The sequence below is a fragment of the Mastigoproctus giganteus genome, chromosome 13, assembly GCF_048544385.1.
Source record: "Mastigoproctus giganteus isolate SK-2022 chromosome 13, ASM4854438v1, whole genome shotgun sequence".
In the NCBI taxonomy this organism is placed as follows: Eukaryota; Metazoa; Arthropoda; class Arachnida; order Uropygi; family Thelyphonidae; genus Mastigoproctus; species Mastigoproctus giganteus.
The window spans coordinates 56,980,767-57,005,265 of record NC_143587.1 but is presented as its reverse complement, the minus strand read 5'-3'; the positions used below and the strand labels follow the sequence as shown (position 1 = coordinate 57,005,265).

Genomic DNA, 24,499 nt, shown 5'->3' with positions numbered 1-24,499 from the left:
AAATTATTCTGACTTCAAAGTAGGTAAATTTTTAAGGGTTTATTTCTGACATGAGTGATTGAATTTGATTGGGATAATGATAAATGAAATTATTTATCTCAGTGCACAATTACACCCAGGTACTTTTCGTTCTCCACTACCCTGAGTATAGTACCATCCAGCTGGTACATTACTCTGGGATCACTGCTACCCATATGCAGTACTTTACATTTGTCAATGTTAAACTTCAGTTACCACCTCTCAGCCCATCTGCTCAACTTTTCTAGATCCTGATGCAGTAGTACACTGTCATTAACAACCCTGTCAACCTTCATATTGTCTGCAAACTTCAACATTAAGCCTGATATACCTTCATCAATATCATTGATAAATATACAAAACAACAGAGGACCCAACACCGAACCTGTGGGACTCCTCTAATAACATTAGTCCACGAAGAGCAGTGTCCATTGATTACCATTTTCTGTCTTCTCCCACTCAACCATCCTTTTATCCACAGCAATTTGCCCTTAATGCCATACTGCTTCAATTTGTACAGTAATGTGCATCAGTATCGAAAGCTTTCATAAAATCGAAGTATGATAAAAAAATTATTTTTTTCCTTCTAGTTCCTTTGAGACCATGTCATAGTATCCTATCAAATATTTCAGACAAGACTTACCCTTAACAAATCCATGTTGTGTCTGAACTATAACTGCAGCCTTTTCTAGATGATCCTGCAGTGCTTCTTTAATGAATGACTCCATTATTTTCTTTGGAACAGAAGTTAAATTACAAGTCTATAATTACTCGTGTCACTCTTTGTGAATTGGGGACATATTTGCACATCTCCAGTCCATGGGGAGACCTCCCCTGAGTCCAAGGAAGCTTTCATAATTATGGTGAAGGGTTTGCTTGCTTCCTCCTTTAATATAACTGAACAGATCTCATCCACCCCAGTTGCCATTTTTATGTTCAATTTCAACTATTTCTAATCCACTTTGCTCTCAGTTATTACAAAATCATTTAGTGCCCTGCCAGAGTTTGATAAGCTTCTGCCCTCCACTTCCCTACAAACTTCCTTATGTGTGAACGTAGATGCAAAATACTCATTCAGTTTGTCAGCTATCTCAGCAGGTTCATCAACAATCGAATATTGATATTAAGTAGACAAATCTGATTCATCCCCTTCCTTCTAGAGTTTATATAAGTAAAGAAATCTTTGCTGTTTTTCTTTGCATCCTTTGACAAAGATTTCTCATAATCTGCCTTCAATCCCATTTAGAATTCACCATTCATACCATCATCAGTTGATCCCATAGTATAGAATTTAAAAACTCTCTGAGACCACTGTTGTCACCTTTACGAAAGCAAAAATCCTTCCCCTTACCCCCGATGGTAGTTACTGCCACCCAGTGGTTCTTTTACCTGCAGATTATTAATGCATGAAGAATCACTTCAGATAATCAGATCAAGAGTATTACTCCCTCTAGTTGCCTCTCGAACATGCTGTTGTATAAAACAATCATTCAATATATCCACAAAAGTCTTGCTAGTGTGAGAGTGGCCAAGCCACAAGTTCCAGTCAATATCTGGGAAGTTACTGTTGTTCGTCGTTGTGTTGGGATTTAGCGACACATTGGCTGTTAGGTCCATATTGTGTCTTTCTAATTGTTAATAGGAAATACTATATCTGAGAAGTTAAAATCCCCTATTATAAGACAATGTGATTTACAGGCCCACTCTATTGTTCTGTATAGTTGTTCATTGTACTCATCTGAGCCATTAGGCCTATAACCAGTGGTGAGCTATAGTGGGCTCGCGAGAGCCCATTGTTGAGACGATCATTTATTTTACAAATGAAATCCTGAATGCAATTATTGAGTATCTAGAGCTGAAACTATGGTGGGGCAAGCGGGGGTCCCATTCCCAGCATTTTAATGGCGCAATCGATCGGTTATGTATTTTAAAATTGCTTCATTTTTGATTTAATTACAGTCGGACCTCTGTGTAACGAACTTGTTTATAGCAAATTTTTTTGATTCCCCCTTGGTAATTACATTTAAATTAGTTTCCGATGAACGAAGAAAAATTTCCATGTAACGAACAGGTTAGGAGAGGCGACTTTGTATGCATTGTTCTTGCCACTGGCCTTTAGGCAATTTAGGTAATTAGAAAGCGGGAGTTAAGGGTAAAAGGGATTACCATTTCACAATGTTAGTGGTGTCCATAAAACCTCTGCGGTCACACGCCGAGAAGTCACGCTAGTCAATATGCTTTCCATAGCCAGTCAGAGGATTAAGAAGCTTCTCGACACGGATTATAGCCTCTGGTCAACCTGTGTTGTGGTTCCCCTTTACTCCTGCAAGAAGTCATATGTTTTTCAGAGAAGTGAGTGAACCTTGCCTTCCAGTAAATGTCTCCTGTCTATGTTTACATGGTCACAGTAGCAGAATATTCGTGTGATTCTGACATTTTGCACTGTATTCAAAGAACTAGTGAGAGTAGCAACGTGGGGGTGGGATTGAGGCAACTAAGATATTATATAAACTTTACGAAGAGGAAATGTTGGCAGATTTTGAAACTTTGTCAAGGCTTTCGCTGTGCAGAAAATGTTCTAAATATAATGGCATACAGACAATAATAAAAAAACCCAAAAAAAACTGTATCACCAATCTCCAAAAAACCAGCGCAAATTAAAGATGATTGCTAAAGAATTTGATGTGGAAACTATAAAGATCGGTCGTGTGTTCGGGCCACAATGGGCAGCTTGTAGCTTACTGACGGCAATTGAGGGTTGGAGGAATTATCCCGCTTTGTGCAAACATTTTGAATCAGAAAGTTAATTAAATATTCTGGATTATTAAACTGACTTTTCAATCTGGAATTTCTTAACGATTTAGCACTAATGATCGACATCCTGCAGGAGCTCTCTTACCTTAACCAGAAGCTTTACAAAGTCGCAGCATCATTGTAGTAAAAGCAGATAAATTAATTATTCTAACTATCAATGCTATCACTAATTTCAAAAATTCTGAAGGAAATTATGAAGCTAAAATTGAGAGTATGTTGAAGTTGAAAGAATTTGAAGGAATCGAAAGTAAGAACACATTTAAAAAATTATCTCGTGACACACGTTATTAAGAATAAGTTATTAATGCAACAGAGTAATTTTAAATTAAATAAAGAAAATAATGATATTATTGACGATGAGGAATTGAAAGAAATTTTAAACATATGCTACCTGGAATCGTGGAATATGAAAGAACTTTCGTCTCTGTGGAAAGACGGTGAAAACCGAATAAGAAATTTAAGTTTTCTGATAAAATATGAAATAAAAATTAATGATTTTAGAGATTTTGTCAAAGACAGTTTATCTTTAAAATCGAGTGAAATTCCCTCTTCAATTATAAAAGCCAGAAATATCTTTGAAACCACTGCGATTAGCAGTGCGTTCAGCACAATGAATAATATTGTATAAATGAATGAATAATGTTGAACGTACATCTAAATGGAAAACCATTGCTTCAATTTTATCTGAATCGTTACGTCAAATCATTCCTCTGTAATCATCACTCAGCTTGAGCAAAGCAGAAGATCGACAACAAATATTAATAAAGAAGTAAATTGTATATGGCAATTTTTAGAATAAATTTTTCTTGAATATTTGTGTAATAATTTTTTTTATGTAATCTGTGATTTAACCCCGGGGGCTCACATCTGGTGAGTATGGGCTTGGCACACCAAGGGTCCTGAGCTGGATATCATCATTCTTCTCTTTCTTGGTGATTCCCTTCTACTTCTCTCTCTCTCTCTCTCTCTCTCTCTCTCTCTCTCTCTCTCTCAGGGTAACTCGGGAATTTTTTTTTTTTTTGGCTGGTGCAGCATAAGCCTCGGGCTTCCTTGCACCATATAGTTAATAATAATAATAATAATAATAATTGTGTACCTTTTCTAGAAGAGTTTGTTTTTTATTTAATATTTGTTTTTATATTGTAGAATGTTTTGTGATATGGGAAATATTTCGTGTTGTTTTTTATTCACAATATTAAAATTTTATCATGAAAAAAATATGTATCCATTATATTTCCCTAATAAAAAAAAGTTTCTAGATCATGATGCAGTAGTATACTGTCATTAACAATCCTGTCGACCTTCATATTGTCTGCAAACTTAGACGTTAACCCTAATATACCTTCATCAATATCACTGATAAATGCAGAAAACAACAATGGGCACAACATCGAACCCTGGGGGAATCCACTAATAACATTAGCCCACGAAGTTAATTAAATATTCTGGAGATGAATAAAAAAGTGGCACGTGTACCGAGCACGCACGGTAGATGGTTTTATGTGAATCGTTCGCATTTATTTTAGGTATTTTGATTTGGACATTGATTATGAAATAATAGAGCTTTGTACTGTAAATATTTTATTGAACATTCGCAAATTTTTATAATTTCTGTAAGACAAGAAGATACAATGGATTTATGATAACTAAAGTAACTGATATGTAACTGCAATTGCAACGTATCTAATGTCTAGAACATAGCGTCGATTGAAGTACCGACCTTGTAGTTGAAACGACATATGCAGCTGTTCGGAGCACCTAACAATGGAATATTATGAAAATGTGAGACGAAAAAATTAATTGTTGACAAATATTTGTATTGTTGCAGTCATACTTACTTCAGGAAGTATGATTGTGACATTATACTATTAAAAAAATCTAAACAGTTAGAACTCGAGATACTATCATATCCAGGTATCATTGTAAAGATGGGAGGGTGGCATGATGACCAGGCTGACTCAAGATATCATACTGGTCACGAAAAATGTGTCACGCGTTCTAATCACACTACTAGTGAATTCTTGGCGCAGACTAGTAGTATGAACATGGGAAGTGCCTCTGGCGGAAGCCTGCCGCGGATGACGTCATGGAAGTGACGTCATCCGCGGCAGGAATTCCCAAGGATGCTTCACATCAAAAAGTCGGCAAAACTGCAAGCCCATTGTTAAAATATTCACAGCTCACCACTGCCTATAACACACTCCTACTCTCAATTTTGCTTTCCCAGTGCTTATGTCACATCAAACTGACTCAACATTGCACTGTGCACCCATGTCAGCTGGATGCACTTCTTTAGATTTTGTGTTTCTTAACTAACAGCATAACCCTTCCTCCCTTTGTATACTGTCCATCCTTTCTGTACACATTGTACTCCTCAAATTCCAATTCTGAATTCTCCATCTCTAATATCCCAACAATATCTGCCTTCGATGTTGTCTTCACCAGCACTTCAAATTCAACAAATTTATTTACTATACTTCTAGAATTGGTACACATGTTAGTATATATGCACCTATTCTTACTCAGTTATCCTAACACAGCCCATGTATTTACTTCTTCCATGCAACTTCCAGCAGTTCTGGAAATCCCCAGCACTGCTTTCCAGGTTGCTGCTCATTCCCATAGAAGCAATGCAAGAATCACTCTCACTGATACCTGCGGCTACTGTTAATTTTGTTAACTGCCAGCTTGGAAAACTGCCAAGCTGGCAGTTTTCCGACCCACCTAACATTGCTCGATAACATCAGCAAATATTCTTGTACCCTTTCTATTTAAGTGTATCCCATCCCTGCAGAAACAATCTCTCCTGTTAACAAGCACAGACCAGACTGTGAAAAATTCTACCCCACGAGCATTGCACAATCTCTCCAGGGCCAAATTGATTGACAAGGTTCTCATCATATTCTCCCTCCTATTATGTCTGGGTAGAATTGCAGACACTTTCAAATTTAACCCTAACTTGCGACATTTTTTCAACACTGACCTGTACTTGCTAAATAAGTCTGTAGATCTCATACTCTTAATGTCATCAGTCCCAACGTGTACAACAGTATCACCCTTTTTGCCCTTAAAAGGTGATATCTACTCTACAGTGTCATCTATTATTACCCCTGGCAGACATAACCTGTTCCTGTTCCACCTATCCTTTTTGGACAATATATTTCCTGTCTCCCTGACAACAGAGTCATCAACAATAACTAGCTCCTGTGAGACCAGCGCATCGTTCCCTGAAGATTGCCACTGTGTTGCCTGATGCACAAGAGTGAGCTCTTGTGCATCAATTTGTGCAGTTGAGAGCTTGATGGATCTCCCATTTTAGTTTGAGGGCATCTACACTACTCTTCAAACTCTCACAGACGCCCATCAGAACGCTGAGATATCACCTAATTTCTTAACATTCTCTGCACACACAGAGAGAGAGAGAGAGAGAGAGAGAGAGAGAGAGAGAGAGAGAGAGACTTGGATAAATCATGCCCTGTTCCAGATAGTTCCACAAACATTTCACAAGTAGCACATTTTTTAGGCTGTGATGCATTGGAGACTCACCCCCTTCGGTTCTCCCCAACCCACAGCACTCCTGCTATTTATTTTATGCATGTTGCTTTGCTGCTCTAGTCTGGGGGATGATTTCTCTTCAATGATTTAATTAATTAACAATGAAAATGAATAAGGTTAATAAATTTAATTGATTAATAGACTATACAATACTAAACAATGCTAATGCAGTAGTATTACACTATCTAGTTTTATGTTATATCTTAAACTGTCGAGTTTAAGATATACGCTATCAAGTTACACTATACTGTAATGATCACAATGTTAAATTAGTTATATCCTTAGCTAAATACAAAAGATATATGCCCAAAAAGTGATTAAAATCTTCAAACTACTTATTTATTACAATTAGAACCCTACCATTCCTCTGCGCTACTGGTTACGTGCCATGATATTTGCACCTGAAACTCCGATAGAATAGCGGTATGAGTAGCGAGTTGTAACTTACAAAATCACTAGCTAAATTTAAAAAATAAGGTAATGAACACTACTAAGCCTATCTAATCTATTTGTAAAATACAAATTGATATGTTAATTAATCAAAAATACGATAAAATGTGTAAGAAAAACTTATTGTTTGCAGGAGCTCAAGAAGTCTGGTATTGGCTTAGTAGATAATGGGGGAGGTTAATATGCATTTAATGATATGTGATAAGAAAAATAAAAATAAAAAATATAAATAAATAAATAAATAAAAAATAAAATAATTGAATAAAAAAATATACATAAAAAAAAATAGAATAAGATAAAATTACACAAATAAACTAAATTATATAAACTACATAATACTGTCAGAAAAACTTTACCAGATAACATATTCTGTTTCTAGGGAGGTCGTTTTGTGGCAAGAAAATACCATGAAATATTTGACTCCATCATGTACATATTTCCAGTTCAGAAATAAAGATAATTATACCGATATAGGTTTGAGTGCTTTATTATCTTCAAACAAGGTCCAGGAGGTTGGTGAAGTGGTCTAATGAAGCTCAAATGGATCTGAAGGTCCAGCTTGTTTTTTAGGAATATTTTTGTTGATGGGAAAGGGACAGTAATAAACATCAAGTGGAACAAGATAGCCTTGAGATTGGAAGGTAATTTGGTTCAGTTCTGAGAGAAGGTCATTAGTATTTTTTATGGCTCTTGGGTTGGGTAGCACTATGGTTGATAGCAACTTGACAAGACAATCTGCTATTTTTATTTATATCAAACAAAATATTTGATATAAAGAAATATGAAAGTATTTATTCACTAATTCAGCCAAGGTGGTGCATTGTCTTTGTGTATTTTCATGTATGTGAAGACGTAGGAAGTTCTTAAGTGATTGGATTGAGCACTGCAAGGATTGGAATGCTTTTTGGTGTATGTTAGCAGCATAAACCTTTTCTAATTTATTTTAATTAAAAAAAAAAAAAAAAAAAAAAAAAATGGGAGTTATTTCTGAGGGCACATGCCAACAAGGATAGATCACACACTGTCTGTCCTCCTGACATGGAAACTTGCCTCACCAGTATTGCTTGCATTCTTTTTATCCAAGAATATCTCAGAGTATAGCCAGGGTCCTATGAAGCTATAACATCTGTACTATACAAATATCTGGCAGAAAACTGCAGCCCATATAGCCTCCCTCTAAAAACATCTATACTGCCCATGAAGAGAGGTGGAGTAATCTATCATATTTCCATGAAGAGACTGTAATGAGAGCTACAAAGCTATCTGTCATCTGGAGGATTGATTCAAAGGTCACTGCATAGTGTTACTGACAGATTATTTTGTCCAATTAGTGGTAGCAGTGTATTACTGGTGGGAAGGTCACAATTTACTGCTAGGTGATGCCCATATAATAGATTACATATAAAACTTTAAAATCCTGCACTGTTTGGAATCTGCACACATCAACATCACCAGGGTAACAACTGATAAGGATAATGACATACAGGCACCTTATTTCTGAACTTTTGGCATTACATGAGGTTATTAGTAGATTTTCCTTCTCCACTTTTCTTCCCATTTCCCACCTCCTAAACCATTTCTCAATGACATCTGTATCCAGATACTAACCATTAATGGCCACCCCCCATCTTCTTCCCTTTTGTGCACTTTCCTTAGTATGCCTTTCCTTGTGGAAGATATTTTTTCCACATAGATAATATCCTCCCTCCCTTCCCTCCATTTCCACACAAGACGGCACATTATCTCTAGTCAATTACACACAGTATATAGCTCCAACTCCAGCCACGCTTTATTCAGTTGAGAAAGGCTCCATACAGAAGCTGAAAATTCAGATGTATTTATTTGTTTTCATTATTCTATTATGATATTTTTAATGCTCTTAATCAGTGAATTTTAATTGATTTTATATCTTATAAATGCTTTTAATTACAGGTACCATCTTAAATTGTAATCATCATTATAATAAAAAGAAGCTGATGATGGATTTATACCCCAGATAGATTTGTCTAAAGTCACACCTCTCTCTTTCTGTTATAGGCTGTGTAACAAATGGGGAAAAAAATACACAGAGTACCAAACATAAATATAATCAGTATAAAATATGTTATTAAACTTATAAAATAGATTGTTAAGGCCATGCTTATCCCAAAATCTTCAAAAATTTTCTTTAGTCTCATTCACATTTTCATTGCCTTAGTCTTTTTAGACATTTATTTATATTCTAACAAGTAATTAATTAATAATTCAGATTAAGGACAAAATTTAGCAGTATTTAACAATTAAAATAAACATAATTATAGAGAAAATTGAAAAATTGCTCACTCTCAGCATTATTCTATGCTCGATGTTTAGGAGAATCTTTTTTTTTTCTCGATAATCCCTAATGAGTGTATGTAGGGTATCACAGTGAGGAACCCACCCTATCAGACCACTGTTAGTAGATAGAGGAATAACAGCATACCTCTGGATTCTAATGAAAATAATAAATATTTATATGCAACTAATGTTATTTTCCATAATAAATATTTTGTGATAATACATAATAATAATAATAATATACATTCATCAATAACAGTTATGCCGGCTGGGCTAGCCAGGTGGGTAAAGTGCCTGCCTGGCAACCCAAAGGTCGCGGGTTCGAATCCCACCTCGGGCTTGGATCAAAGTACTGCAAAAAAAAAAAAAAAAACCCTTGAGAGGTGCATTATGGCCATGGAAGCCGATGCGTCAACAACTACCAAAAAATAAAAAAATAAAAATAAAAAAATAACAGTTATTGTTAATTACATCTATATATATCTCTTCATTTATGCTGGAAAAATTGCATAATTGACACTTTATTCCATAATTCTCTTAAATTTACAGTAACAAGGTATTATGTAGTATAGGTATGCTTCTTTTCCAACGAAGAAGCTTATATCCTTTTGTGAATCCTTGAAAGCACTTTGTCACATCTCATTAGAATTGTACTACTACCATGCACTATAAGAACCAGCCCTGGTTCTTACAGTGCATGTTATGGAAAAAACAATAGCTGTCTAAAGTAGCAATATGTAATTGTGCTGCCTAATGTTGCTATGTGTGTGACTGTTGTGTTGTGAGAGGTTTTACACTGCAAGGGCAACTAAAGGCCATAATTCACAATGCATACCTTGGAAAAAGTAAATCAAACTAAGATAGAGATATAAAAACCACAGTAATCAATAAAATAAAAATATATAAAATATATGAAGGAATGAATAACTAAAGGATGGGGAAATATAACTCATGACTTTCTAAGTCTAAATATCTGAAAACAACTTGCACATTAATGAAATGTTCCAATCCAAGAACACTGCAACCAGTGACCCCTGCCTCTAGGATCAATTTTATAGTTATCTCTCTGGGGTAAAAAATCAAAGAAAACAAATTTTACTGAATGCAGTGGTCAGAGACTACTGAACATAAATACGACTACAAATATTTTTATCATATTCTTTCCACAATAGCATTAGTAGAGGCATATGAAGCAAGAAAGCAAGAATGCAGCAACAGCCACAAAAAAAAAAAAAAAAAAAAAAACCCACTCCCATTTCACCCCTCCGTTCAAAATACCTGTCCAGATAAGCCTTAAATTTATTTAGGCTATCAATTTCCACAACAAGGGATGGAAGTCTGTTCCACCAACCAAGTACCCGCTGGCTAAAGGCAAATTTCCGCACGTCTATCCTACACCTGTCTTTCCTCAATTTGAATTTATGCCCTCTCAGGTGATTATTCTGAGCAAGAGGAAGAATCCTATCAGCATTGAGCATGCTCAAACCATTTAAGGCTTTATACACCTCTATCAGATCACCTCGCCGGTGCCTAGTCTCCAGACACTGTAATTTGCAAAACTTAAGCCTTTCTTCTTAAGAACAACCCTTTGTTCCCTTCACTAATCTTGTTGCCCTTCTCTGTACTCGTTACAGCAGCTCTACATACTTCTTGAAATGAGGCCTCCAGACCTGTATACAGTACTCAAGGTGTGGCATGACCATTGCCTTATACAAGGGAATAATCACCTCCTTATCCCTGCAAAATTCTTGTATATCATTGACAAGACACCATGAGCTACTCTTGCAGCCCGTCTGCACTGCTCAGAGAACTTCATATCTACCTGCACAATTACCCCCAGGTCCTTTTCATTCTCTACCACTGTCAGTGTAGTTGATACATTGCTCTGGCATTACTGTTTCTCATATGTTACTTTACATTTGTCAATGTTAAACTTCATTTGCCACCTCTCAGCCCATCTGCTCAACCTTTTCAAATCCTGTTGCAGCAGCAGAGCATCAGTAGTGTCCTTAACAACCCTGCCAACCTTTGTATCGTCTGCAAACTTGGACATTAAGCTTGATATACCATCATCAGTATCATTTATAAATACAGAAAACAACAATGGACCCAACACTGAATCCTGAGGATCTCCACTAATAACATTAGTCCATGATTAGCAGTGTCCATTGATTACCACTCTCTGTCTTCTCCCCAACAACCATCCCTTTATCCATAGCAGCAATTTGCCTCCAATGCCACACTGCTACAATTTGTGCAGTAGTCTTCCATGTGCAACAGTATCAAAAGCCTTTCTAAGATCAAATATATAATATCAAAGTTATTCCCTGCATCCAGTTCTTTTGTGACTGCATCATAGTATCCAATCAAATTGGTCAGGCAAGACTTTCCCTTAACAAAACCATGCTGTGTCCGAGATATAACTGAAGTCTTGTCTAAATGATCCTGCAGTGCTTCTTTAACCAGTGCCTCAATTAATTTTCCTGGAACAGAAGTTAAACTCACAGGTCTATAATTACTTGTGTCAGCCTTTGATCCTCTCTTGTGAATTGGGGTCACATTTGCACATCTCCAGTCTATGGGTACCTCCCTTGAGTCCAAAGAAGCTCTCATAATTATGGCTAAGGGTTTGCTTACTTCCTTTAATATAACTGGATAGATCCCATCCATTCCGGGTGCCTTTTTTATGTTTATCCTCAACAATTTCTCCTCTACTTTCCTCTCAGTTATTACAAAATCATCTAGCTCACTGCCAGAGTTTACTTCACCTCTGGCATTCCCCTTCCTGAACAACTCCTCATGTGTGAATGTAGATGCAAAATATTCGTTTAATTTGTTAGCCACCTGAGCAGGATCCTCAACAGTTGAGCCATCAATATCCAGTGGACCAATCTGGTTCATCCCTTTCCTTCTAGATTTTACATAGGTAAAGAACTCTTTTCTGTTTTCCTTTGCATCCTTTGCCTGCCTAATCTCCATTGTGACTTGGTTACAGACCAGCTTATATCTATCAGAGGCTTCCATGTCACCCATTAATTTATATGTATCCTATGCATTTTTCTTCTCTGCCATATGTCTCATTAGTTCATCTGACATCCATTTAGGCCTAAACCTTGAACAATATTTCTTAGTTGGTATGTAAAGTCTAAAAATTTCTTAGTAGCTTCCAAGATAAGTTCTTTGAATGTTTCCCATTTTGAATTTGCTGTTGGTAACATCATCAGTTGGTCCCACTGTATAGAATTTACATACTGTCTCAGACCATCATAGTTGCCTTTACGAAAGCAAAAACCCTTCCCTTTACCCCTGATGTAGTTACCTCTTTGAGTAAATCCCACTTCAGCACACTGTGATCATTGCCACCTAGTGGTTCCTTTATCTGCAGATTCTTAATGCATGAAGAATCACTACTGATAATCAGATCAAAAGTCTTACTCCCTCCAGTTGCCTCCCAAATGCCTTGAGAGGCAACTAGAGAGGCAATTAGTTCCAAATGCCTGTTCAGCTCAACCTTAAATTTATTTAGGCTATCAACTTCCACAACAAAAGATGGAAGTCTGCTCCACCAATCAACCACCTGCTAGCGAAAGGCAAACTTCTGCACATTCATGCTACAACTGTCTTTTCTCAATTTGAATCTATGCTGTTAAGGCCATAGAAAAATTTCTAAATGCTCTCTGATAACAATGGCCAACATTTTTTTTCCTCCCCCAAAAAAACCACTGGAGTGAAAGTTGCAGATGCTAAAGGAAATTTATCTGCTGATTCCAAAAATACCAAAATTATGTTTCTATCATGTCTCCATTGAAAATATACTGAAATTTTAGTAACTTAATGAACAACCAGTTTCGAATATCATACAATAATACATATGCTGTCGCACTGATAGTGCAATTGCATCATTGGTACACAGCTGAATTTTTAAGCAAACCAAAGTTTGTACACTAACCATCATTATTATAACTTCTTATATTGTGAAATTCCTCATAACAAGTTCCCTTCATAACAATCATTCATAACAATGATATTTGAAACTGGTTGTTCATGAAGTTACTAAAATTTCAGAATATCTTTTTATGGAGATACGACAGATACAATTTTGTTCTTATCTGCCCACTGATGAGAGGCCAAATAGGTTCAAAATGGTGCTGTCCAGTCCACTAAGAATTAGTAATGGCAGAGAAGTTACAATAATGATGCTTAATGTACAAACTTCAGTTTGTCTTAAAAATACAACTATGTAGTATGATGCAATTTCACTAATAATGTCACAGATTGAAGTTTTCAGGCTTTCTGCCCTAAAATTTAATTATTCTACATACGCTATATATGAAAAATGAGTTATTCATTTTAAAATACTTTTATCAAACATATAACATTCTGCATACATTCTATTTCCTTAGAAATCTTTTCCACTCAAGAAAGTTTTTTCTTATATTCAAATTTGCTTTTCTCTTAAGGAACCATCAGTAATCTCCCATTGTGAAAGCATACCAGTGACCCTGGTAGTGAATTTCCATTGCGGAATGCCCTGATAAAAGCATTCTCACTGATCATCATTTATTTCTTTCTAGTTCTGAGGGGTGGAAACATATATGGGAATGAATCAAAAAAATTTTCAAAGATATTTAGCAGTCCATACCTTTATAACACTGCAGTGAAGTTGTCACTAGATTCATAATTATCTACTTTCCTTCATCCAAGAAAAAAAAATTTCCTTCTTGCCAAAATGCTAGTTCAGTAGTCTTACTGTATTATCAGTAGTATTCGCATATGATGCAAGAAAGCAAGATTATAAAAAAAAAGTGGCATTACCATTGCTTTCTACAATGGAATAAACACCTCCTTATCCCTGCAAGCAAAGTTCCAGTATATCATTGGCAAAACCCTATAAGCGCTACTGGCAGCCTGTCTGCATTGCTCAGAGAACTTCATATCTGCCTGCACAATTATGCCCAGAGGTCTTTTTCATTTCCCACTACCCTGAGTATAGTACAAAACGGTTTGTACATTAACCTGAGATTACTGATACCCATATGCAGTACTTTGCATTTGTCAATGTTAAACTTCAATGCCATTTCTCAGCCCTTCTGCCTAATTTTTTAGAGCTTCCTGCAGTAGCTTACCCTGATAACTGTCATTAACCACCCTGCCAGCCTTTGTATCATGTGCACACATAGATGTTAAGCCCAATATACCTTCATCAAAATCATTAATGAATATAGAAAACAACAATGGTTCCAGCACTGAACCCTAAGGTACTTAATTAATAACATTAGTCCATGAAGAGCATTGTTCATTAATAACCACTCTGTTTTCTCTCACTCAACTATCTCTTTATCCAGAACAGTAACTTTCACTTAATGCCACACTACTCCAATTGTACAGCAGCATTAAAAGCTGCTGTACAAAACAAAATATGTGATATCAAAATTATTTTTTGCATCCAGTTTCTTTGTGACTGCATCACTGTATCCAATGTCAAACAAGTTATCACAGTCAGACAAGACTGCCCCTTAATGAATCTATGCTGTGACTGCAGTATAACTGCATTCCTGTCTATATGGTCCTGCCATACCTCTTTAACCAGAGATTCCATTATTTTCCTTGGAACAGAAGTTAAGCTAACAGGTCTGTAATTACTCATGTCAACTTTTGATCCCCCTTTGAGTATTTGAGACACATTTGCCCAACTCCAGTCCATAGGGACCTTCCTGAGTCAAAAAGATGCTCTCATAATTATGGCTAAGGGTTTGCTTAGCTGCTTCCCTTAATATATTTAGATAGATCCCATCCACTCCAGGCACCCTTTTTATGTTAAGCTTTAACAATTTCTCTTCCACTTTCCTCTCACTTATTACAAAATTATTTAGCTACCTATTAGATTTTGATGAACTTCTGGCATTTTCCTCCCTAAAGAGCTCTTCATGTGTGAATGTCGATGTATAATATCAGTTGGTCAGCAATCTCAGCAGGATCATCATCAACAGGTAAATCATCGACATCAAGTGACCAATGTGATTCAACCCCTTCCTTCTAATTTTAATATAAGTAAAGAAGACCTTGCTGCTGGTCTTTGCAGCCACTTCTTGTAATTTGCCTTAGCTTGCTTAACCTCCTTTGTACCTTGATTACAGACCAGTTTATATCAACAATAGACTTCTGCATCACCTGATAATTCATATGCATCCCTGCATTTTTTTCTCTGCCACAAATCTCATCAATTCATCTGACATCCGTTTAGTTTAATCCTGGAACTGTATCTCTTAGCTGGTATGAAAACCTAGTAGCTTCTAAGAATTCTTCCTCAAATGCTACCCATTTGGAATTTGTTGTTGGTATCATCATCGCACTGTATAGTTTTTAAAAACTGTCTGAGACCAATGTAGTTACCCTTATGAAAGAAAAAGCTCTTCTCTTTTCTTTGGCTATATTTATGTCTTTAATTAAATCCCACATCAGCACACAGTGATTGCTGCCACTCAGAGGTTCTTTTACTGCAAATTCTTAATGAATGAACAACTGCTGCTGATAATCAGATCAAGAGTATTGCTTCCTCTTGTTGCCTCTCTAACACGATGCTGTATAAAACAGTCATCCAATAAATGAATAAAAGTCTTGCTAGTGTGAGTGACCGACCTACAAGTTCCAGTCGCTATCTGAAAAGTTAAAATTCCCCATTACAAGACATTCTGATTTACTGGCCCACTGTATTATTCTGTACAGTTGTTTTTTATACTCATCAAAACCATTATACTCACCGAAACAGGGTTAAATTTGATAGGGTCTGCAATCCTGCCCAGACACGATAGGAGGGAGTATATGATGAGAGCCTTGTCAATCAATTTGGACCTGGAGAGATTGTGCAAGGCTCGTGGGATAGAATTTTTCTCAGTGTGGTCTGTGCTTGTTAACAGGAGAGATTGCTTCTACAGAGATGGATACACTTAAATAGAAAGGATGCAAGAATATTTGCCAATGCTATCGAGGCAGTGTTTGGTGGGTCGGAAAAGTGCTAGCTTGGGGGGGGGGGATTCACAGACTAATAGATTAATAGTAGCTGCAGGAAGAGGTGGAAATGATTCTTGCACTGCTTCTATTGGAATGAGCAGCAGCCTGGAAAGCAGTGTGCTGGGGATTTCTAGGACTGCTGGAAGTTGTCATGGAAGAAGTAAATATATGGGCTGTGTTAGGATAACTAAGAGTAAGAATAGGTGAATATATATGTCCTAATAAGTGAAGGAAGAGCATGGGAAGAGTTTACATTATTATTTTATGACAAAGAAATTTACATTTCTTTGTCATAAAATGACAAAGTATATTCATAATAAATGACCAAATAATTCACTTACGTCAAATTACGGCGAGCAGTCTCTGGATCATTTAACAATAAAGTATTAACCAGTCCAAAAAGCTGCATAACTCGTTCATCTTGTCGCAGGTCTTCATGTCCTTTCAAAAGGAACATGAAATCTTTTCCATTGCTTCCTAAAAGATCAATAAGATAAACATAAAAATCCATTTATTGGTTATAAAAGATTTTATAATTAATCCTTTAAAACATAGTAGCAAAAGTGGTTTATATATAAAGAGGGCAGTACAAACACAGCTAAATAGTCTCTCTCTTTTATTTTATTTTTTTAAATGAAAACTCCAAGTGTGAGAGGTATTAGAACCTATAGTACTTAGCACCGTGCATAGGTTGAGAAAACAAAGATATTTGTTGACACTAGACTTGAATTTCTGTAGATAGTAATTTTCAGAAAATATATATTAAGGGAGATTGTTCCAGAAGTTGAATGAATAAATTAGGAAGAAGAAAATTGGTTCTATGAGTTTGAAGTTGGACAGTAAAAGTATACTGACTAGTTGCAGCATGAGTTGGGGCTGGTTGGGAAGAGAGAGAGAGAGAGAGAGAGAGAGAGCAGGAATTGTAGATACCAATTCAGAAGAACAGTGCCCACAGAAGTATGTATGGAAAAAGCATGCAGCAGAAACAATCAGGGATGGCTTGTTGGAAGGCACTGCAGAACTGCAGCACTTCCAGCTTTTAAGTTTAAATATACAGTCAACAGAGTAATATGAAATTTTGTGAAGAACAATGCAACGCAATGAATATTTTTATTAACAGGTCCCGCATACAGTATACTCATCCTCTATTTCCAATAATCATTTCAATAATAAACGAATAAAAACACGAAACTTCGAAGTTTAACTATAGGCGGAACTGTGCGCTACACAGTTCCATATTTCGGCCCCAGTGGTTGAGTCAATGCCTAGTTGGCAGACTGCTAATACACATTTTTCAGAGGTGATAAAATGAGTCAAAGGAACTGCAGAGCGAGCAGTGTCAATTTGAACAGTACACCAAACTTGAATGAAAAAGTTATTAATCTATTTTAAACAAATAAAAACAAAAGAATGGATTTTATTTTTAAATAAAATTTTGAGGTTACCCAAGTCTATTAATGGTAAGTGTCCAGTTAACATTTTGTAGTATTTTTAACTTGCTTTTATTATTATCATCTATGTCTACATGTCTTATAACCAAGGCAATTTAATGTAACTTTAAGAAGCAGCACCCCCGTATATCAGTCATGAGCCACCATCGGAAACAATGTCTATGAGACAGAGTGGAGAGATCATAATTAACCAACTGCACTGTTTTGAATGTAATCTAGAAGACAGAGGTTTTGGAGGCACCACCCCAGATGTAGGAATATTCCATGGTGCAATCTTACTCACTTCACTAATATACACATAACATTAAGAGTGCAATTATAAGGACAAAAAATGAAATAGAAGGCCAAACAAATTTAAATAAGAGTGTAATTGTTATTTACAAAAACATTTTGGGTGGGCAACTTTATTTACACCAAAATTTTAAATGGTTTTAATGCAGGGTGACCAGAAGCTGACTGCTGACCGGGCTAGCCGGGTGGGTAAAGTGCCTGCCTGGCAACCCAAAGGTCACAAGTTCGAATCCCGCCTTGGACTTGGATATTATGATGGTGCCATACTCTCCGGTTGGACCTCACAGCCACAATACATGAAAGAAGCAGTAAAAAACTGGTTCTTTTGTGTATTGCTTCACATCACACGATAAAAAAAAAAAACTGACTGCCACAACGGGGGGGGGGGGCGAAGATGCAGTAAAATGAGAACTCTGCCGTGTTTAGGTAATATATGTGCTAAAACATAAATATCCATAGAAAAGAAAATATGGATAAATAATTACATTAATACAGTAATACTTTACTCGATCATATTTTGATCAATAAGAATTGTTTATACATAAACTTGTTAAATTTACGAGAGCCATTCAATAAAGAAATCAATTTTTTTTTCTCACAACATACCTTTATTAATCATCCATATTTTGATGGCTCTTTTGAAAGTATCCCCATTTGATGAAATGCACTTACTCCAACATTTCTGCAATTCCTCAAAAACATAGTGAAGCCATTTTCTGCTATGCATTTGAGAACTGCCTCCAATATTTTTACAATTTCTTCTGGCAAATGGAAATGTTTTCCTCACAGCTGCTTCTTTAACTTTGGAAATAAAATTTTAAAAAATAAAAAAATTTAAAAAAATAAATAAATAAAAAAAATGGCAGGGTATAAAAATTACAGGATCAGGGCTGTAGGGCAGATGAGGAACACATTTGAAATTAATGCTGGCTAAATACTCAATGAGAGCATGAGCAATGTCAGGTATCACACTGTTGTGATGCAGCCTTCACCCACTTGTATGCAGTTATGGTCATTTGCAATGAATGTGATCCCACAAAGTGTGCAGCACAGTTCTGTATTAAGTCCCCATAACAATTGCATGATGTGGCACAACATGAAGATAAACCATTCCTTGAATGTCAAAAAAAAGAGGTGAACATAACCTTTCTTGCAGAAGCCGCAAGAAATGAATTGGCCATTGGCCAACATCAAACTTTGTTTGATATTAGCAATGACATAGACTTCCAAAACAGATCTCTGTAGCTTACTCTCTGGGTCGAAATGACGAAGCCATGTCTTATCCATCATTGTAATCTTGTGCTGTGGTTGGAGCTCCGGGGCCACTGATTTTTGTGATTGAACCATGGCCATCTTTAAACATTCTAAACCACCTGTGAGCTATGCTATATGGAAGTGTAGATTCACCATAAGCATATATTAATATTTCATATGTTTCAGCTGATGTTTTCTTTGACTTGATCGACCTCCACGATCACAACATTCACAAGTCAACTGCACAGTTGCTAATGTGGTGCAGTTTGGTTTGGTCTTAAATTCCACAGCTCAGTTAGAAATAGCAAGCAATATGGCTGTTCATGGAAAATTATGATCATTCTTTATTGAACAGCCCTTATACATAACATAATGGCATTAATGGTTTTTACATCCAGATATTTCCAAACATTCTAAACTCATTCTTAAATTAAGATGGTGTGTTAAAATTATATTCCAAGCAAATAACTTTTCCAGAAAATATAAATAGTTTTTAGTGTGACTGACAGAAGATTACAAAATCTTTTAAAAGAATTAAAAATTTTTCTCAAATATAAGTTGAGAACTCAATACCAGTGTGGCAGGTCTGAGGTGTAGCCAATTATAATTTGGAATAATGATTTGTGGATTTCCAAAAATGATCATTCAATATTTTCCTTCTATGCTGGAACAGCAAACGAAAAGCCAGATAACGTTTCAATTTCCAAGTGCTCTTTAAATACAGTAAAAGCAATTACCACTGATCATAACAAGATCTCTTAATCAGTCATCATTCCTCTCTTTCTACTCTTCCAAAATGAAATTTTTAAGCCAAGAAAACTGACTAAACAAGTTTTTGTCAATATGAAATTCCATATAAATAATATTTTTACACATATTTGATACTTTCTCCAAAACTGTTGTACTTTTTAAAAGCACCCATTCCATTAATTTGAATTTGTTAAAGAGTTCAGACCATTGTTCCAGGTATTCACATCATTTTATACATTTCAAATATTTCATGTTTAAATATTTCTTCACCTTAATTTGTGACCAGTTAAAATGTTTCAGGCTCTCAGGGAAAAAATTTCTTCAATGGGTAATTTAAGCAATTTGATTTGAATAACACTAGCACTCTATTATGTAACTTTTGTAACATTCAATTTTTAGTAACTACTTATTCTGAATAGAAGTATGGTTAATTTAATGGTGACTCAAAAAAATTTACAATAAATTTTGGCAGCTTTTCTTCCAAAAAGGGCAAAATACCTTCAATACTTTAACATTTATACTCATTGACTGCTTAGTATAAACTTAACCAGTGAACTTAATCAATGCTATACACTTAATTCCATTAGGTGAAATAATGGTTTTTAAATGTGTTAATAACTTGTTATATATTACATCTTCTAAAGAACAAAATTCTCAAAATTAGAGAGTTTGATGAACTAGCAATGAAAATAACATTGCATCCTTGAGATAGATCAATGGAGACTGCAAGGCAAATTGTACACATGGAATTACATTCTTTCTGCCCATAAGCAAAAAGGTGGCAATGTGGGGAGGAAAAAGTGGAAGTGACCAAGGTTGCTTTACAGCAGTGTTTCCCAAAGTTGGTATGCATACGTCCCAGTGGTATGAAAAAGGATATTAAAGGGTACACAGAATTTTTTATTTTACTTTATTATAGAGTTTTAGCTGCAGAAAACAATTTTACGCAGTAAAATTTAGTACAGTGGGTTCCACTTATAGAAATCACTGGTTAATTAAGTCCACACTTTATTGAATCAAAACTTGAAAACCCAAACCCTTTATACGTTGCAGTGTGTAAAATTCTTCTCTTATTAGAATCACAATTTCAATTTACTGGATCACAAAAGATGATAGAGCCATATAATCCACGATTTTTGAGTTTTCTTTCCCTCTTCATCTAATTTTATTGGACTACACTCTTAAGTGATCCAATAGATGTGTATTAGCTCACTGTGTGTGTGTGTGTGTGTGTGTGTGTGTGTGTGTTGTTTAAATGTAGTGACCCAAGCAACATTTTACTGAACATCTGTGGGAAATAATCACTTGATAATTATGCCATTTGTTTACTGCTTGTTTTCTACCCTTTCTGTGAATGAACTGTACTGCGCAGTATGTATGAACAGTAACTGAGTAAATTTTTGAATGCCAGTAACAGTAATATATAAAAAAATAACAGAAGTTTTATTACTCAGTGAGTGTTGTAAGTTGTCATGTAAAATATTAAATAAGGCGCTTAGTACATAGCAATTTAAACTTCATTTAAATTTATACATTTTAATACCAAAATAGTATATATTAAAAATGTGATTTCTTCACTAGCTGAGAAAGTGTTTTCTCTACTCCAGATAAAATAGTATTATTAAAACTACTCCCAAATTATCTTTGCTTGAAAATGGATACATCGGTAAGACTAAACTCTCAAAAGGGGTACACGATTTTGTAAATTTGAGAAACACTGCTCTACAAGATGGCACAGAAGGTGCACTCAAAATCTGCACCACTAAGACCACTTATAGACAGAAGAGAAGGAAGGTAACATATGCCAGCTGTCATCCTTAGTTTTTCCAGCACTAAAAATGCGAATGCCTTTTTATGCATAACAGGTCTAGTTTGAGACTGAAAATGAATTACTGCAAATGGAGATGACAAAAACTGCTGGGTTAAACCACAAAACTTAAAATCTCACAAAACCAGGATATTTATACATGTCAAAAAGGAAACTTTCTGGACAAATCTCAGAAAAGCTGGTCACTGTGCTTTAATGATATCTGCAATTTAATAGTCTGTTTTAGACACCTGTGGTGGCCATTAAGTTAGGTTGTTCTTGGTGGAATATGCTAAGAAAGTCATTCAAAGATAGTAGCCTACGAATTAGAATACAATTTCAAAAAAGTCAACAGGGTTTCTAAAGTGGCTATTTCAGGATATATTTTTAATGAAGGTGTAACATTCAGCCAAAAAACACGTCATTTCTGTTTTTGACCAAATACTTGAATTAATTTTAAAAATTTAAGCAATCAGCCAAGAACACAGTGAAGTCTTTCCAGCATCCTGTTTGAAACAGGGCGCTTGTCAAAGCAGGCTCTACTTTGTAAAGTAGAAAAAAAAAATACAAGTAAAATTCAATAAATTTTACTTGTATGTCATACATGCTATACATATGCCTTTGAACAACCTATATCATTAAAACATACTTGTGTGACTTAACATTTCATCACCATAAATAGTTTTTAACATTTCATGTTTCTGTTACAGATTTTCCCAGTTTAAAGCAAAATTTGATACTTGTTCAATACTCCATTGCAAAATCATGACTAAGAATGTTAATGCTACTAACAAAACTGGTTGTTATTTGCAACCTGTCAGCCTAGTGGATAATCTATGTACCGCCATCTTTTGGAGGAAGTTTGAACTACAGCATATCATTTCTGTTTATTTTCAAACTCATCAAACACGACTGCAACAGTTACAAGCTGGCCAAATTTGCTTCCAGAATCAGATATAACTCCAGGGTCATTTTAGCAGAGAACCTGCTTTTCTATTGAGAAAAATAAAATAACAGTAAACACCAAAATTACATTTTCTATTAATGCTGAGCACATATGTATTTTTTTTAGTAAATTTTCAAAGTAAAATTAGAATTTATTCAAACTTGTTTAATTTTTTCAAGTCATCAGCATATACAGAAGGGTATTAGAAAACTTATGTACCAATGTTGACGATGGCAAAGTAAAAAAAAGTACAGATACTAGTAATAGATTTAATGTAATAAACTGAAACCAATTTTTTTCTCTTTATTTTTCCAAATTACAATGGAAATAAAGATTTAAAAATTAATATATAATCTATGTAAGTTGAATTAGATTTCACATTCAAAAGTATGCACAAAACATTTTTTGTTCACTAATTGTCTTACCTTTAATGGATAACTTTCGTGGTCTCTGCTTGCTAGTAATTACCTGGAGAGAACTTTCAACTTTAGCAATATGGATGATTGGCTGATTAGGTGAATAACTTCCAGGTACAGCTAATTCCAAGTCACGGCACAAAAGGAGTTTTGGTGAGACATACTGGAGTTCTAGAGATGTCAACTGAAAAGATCAATTTTAAAATTTTAGAACTATTCATTTTCAAAAGCTTAACTTTAAAACTGAATTTTTTTTAAAGTTATATTTTAAAGTTATAATCTCCATTATGAAAATTATATATTCATAATGGATATTATATGAATTAATAACTATCCTTTATAATTTTAACTAATTTAATGATCTCTCTTGGAAAATTAAGCAGTTTTGGAGGGAAAAAAAACTAAAAGTTCCCTAAAGATTAAACTAACCCAAACCACACAACCGACATAGTTGATTTTTTTCTCACTAACAACCCTTCAAATTACATGTTTGAGATGAGTGGACCACTTTGCACCTCAGATCACAACTTGGTGGTCTCTTCTCTAATGGAGCCTTTCCCTATCCCATTCTCTGCTCCTATATTGTCTGGCATCACAAGAATATGAACTATGATGATGGTCAAGAAAATGTCTGATGTCAATGTTTGCTCAGATCATCTCAGTGAAATTATCCTTGTAGAGATGAAATCCTTTATTCCACCTTCTACCTTAAAATCTTGTCCTTTATCTAAACCTTGGTTTTCTAATAAATGTGCTAAGAATGTTCAAAACAAGAATTTTGTATACTGCAACTGGCTTGCATCCAAATCTTGAGGTTCATTTCCTGCCTACACTAAATCTAACAACACTTATAAAACAGTGATTAACCAGTCAAAACTTGATTTTGAACAGGCTAAGAATATAAAACTTGCTTTGTGTCCAGATGGTGGTTGTGCATTCTGGTCTCTTGCCAAAGCTATCAGCCACAAATCTGTTGCTCTAAACTCTGTGGCAACCTGATGGTTGTGTTGCATAGTCAGCTAAAGGTAAAGTCAACTTGCTAGCATCCGACTTTTCTTCTAATTCTTGTACTGATGATCATGGTGAAACACTTCCTAATGTACAGATACACTCAATGCCTACCATGGTCTTCCAACTGAAGGATGTTTGAAAAATTCTGAACAATTTTAATGCCAAGTAAGCTCTATGTCCTGATGACATGTCTCTGTTTTCAAAATCTGTTCTTTGTTGCCTTCAAATTTGTTTTCAAAACCTGTTTTTGTTGCCTTTTTTATTCAACTCATGTTTTTCCTTCTCCTTGGAAATTTGCTCATATCCAGCTAGTTCCTAAAAAGGGTAACAAATTCCTCCCTATCAGCTATTTATATATTCAATATCACAATTACAATCTATTGTGATTGTGATATTGACACAAGCAGTG

The 24,499-nt window shown here is 35.3% G+C and overlaps 1 protein-coding gene across 1 annotated transcript in view; it reads right to left on the bottom strand.

Moving 5' to 3' along the window:
• mTor (serine/threonine-protein kinase Tor) overlaps positions 1-24,499 on the bottom strand; it is a 704,297-nt gene that overhangs the window by 70,999 nt on the left and 608,799 nt on the right. The window contains exons 47-49 of the mRNA XM_090387576.1: positions 23,089-23,263; positions 16,506-16,641; positions 9,160-9,307 (exon numbers count right to left, since the gene is read on the bottom strand). Coding sequence (XP_090243702.1) covers positions 9,160-9,307; positions 16,506-16,641; positions 23,089-23,263 — 459 coding nt within the window. The remainder of the gene's footprint in view (positions 1-9,159; positions 9,308-16,505; positions 16,642-23,088; positions 23,264-24,499) is intronic.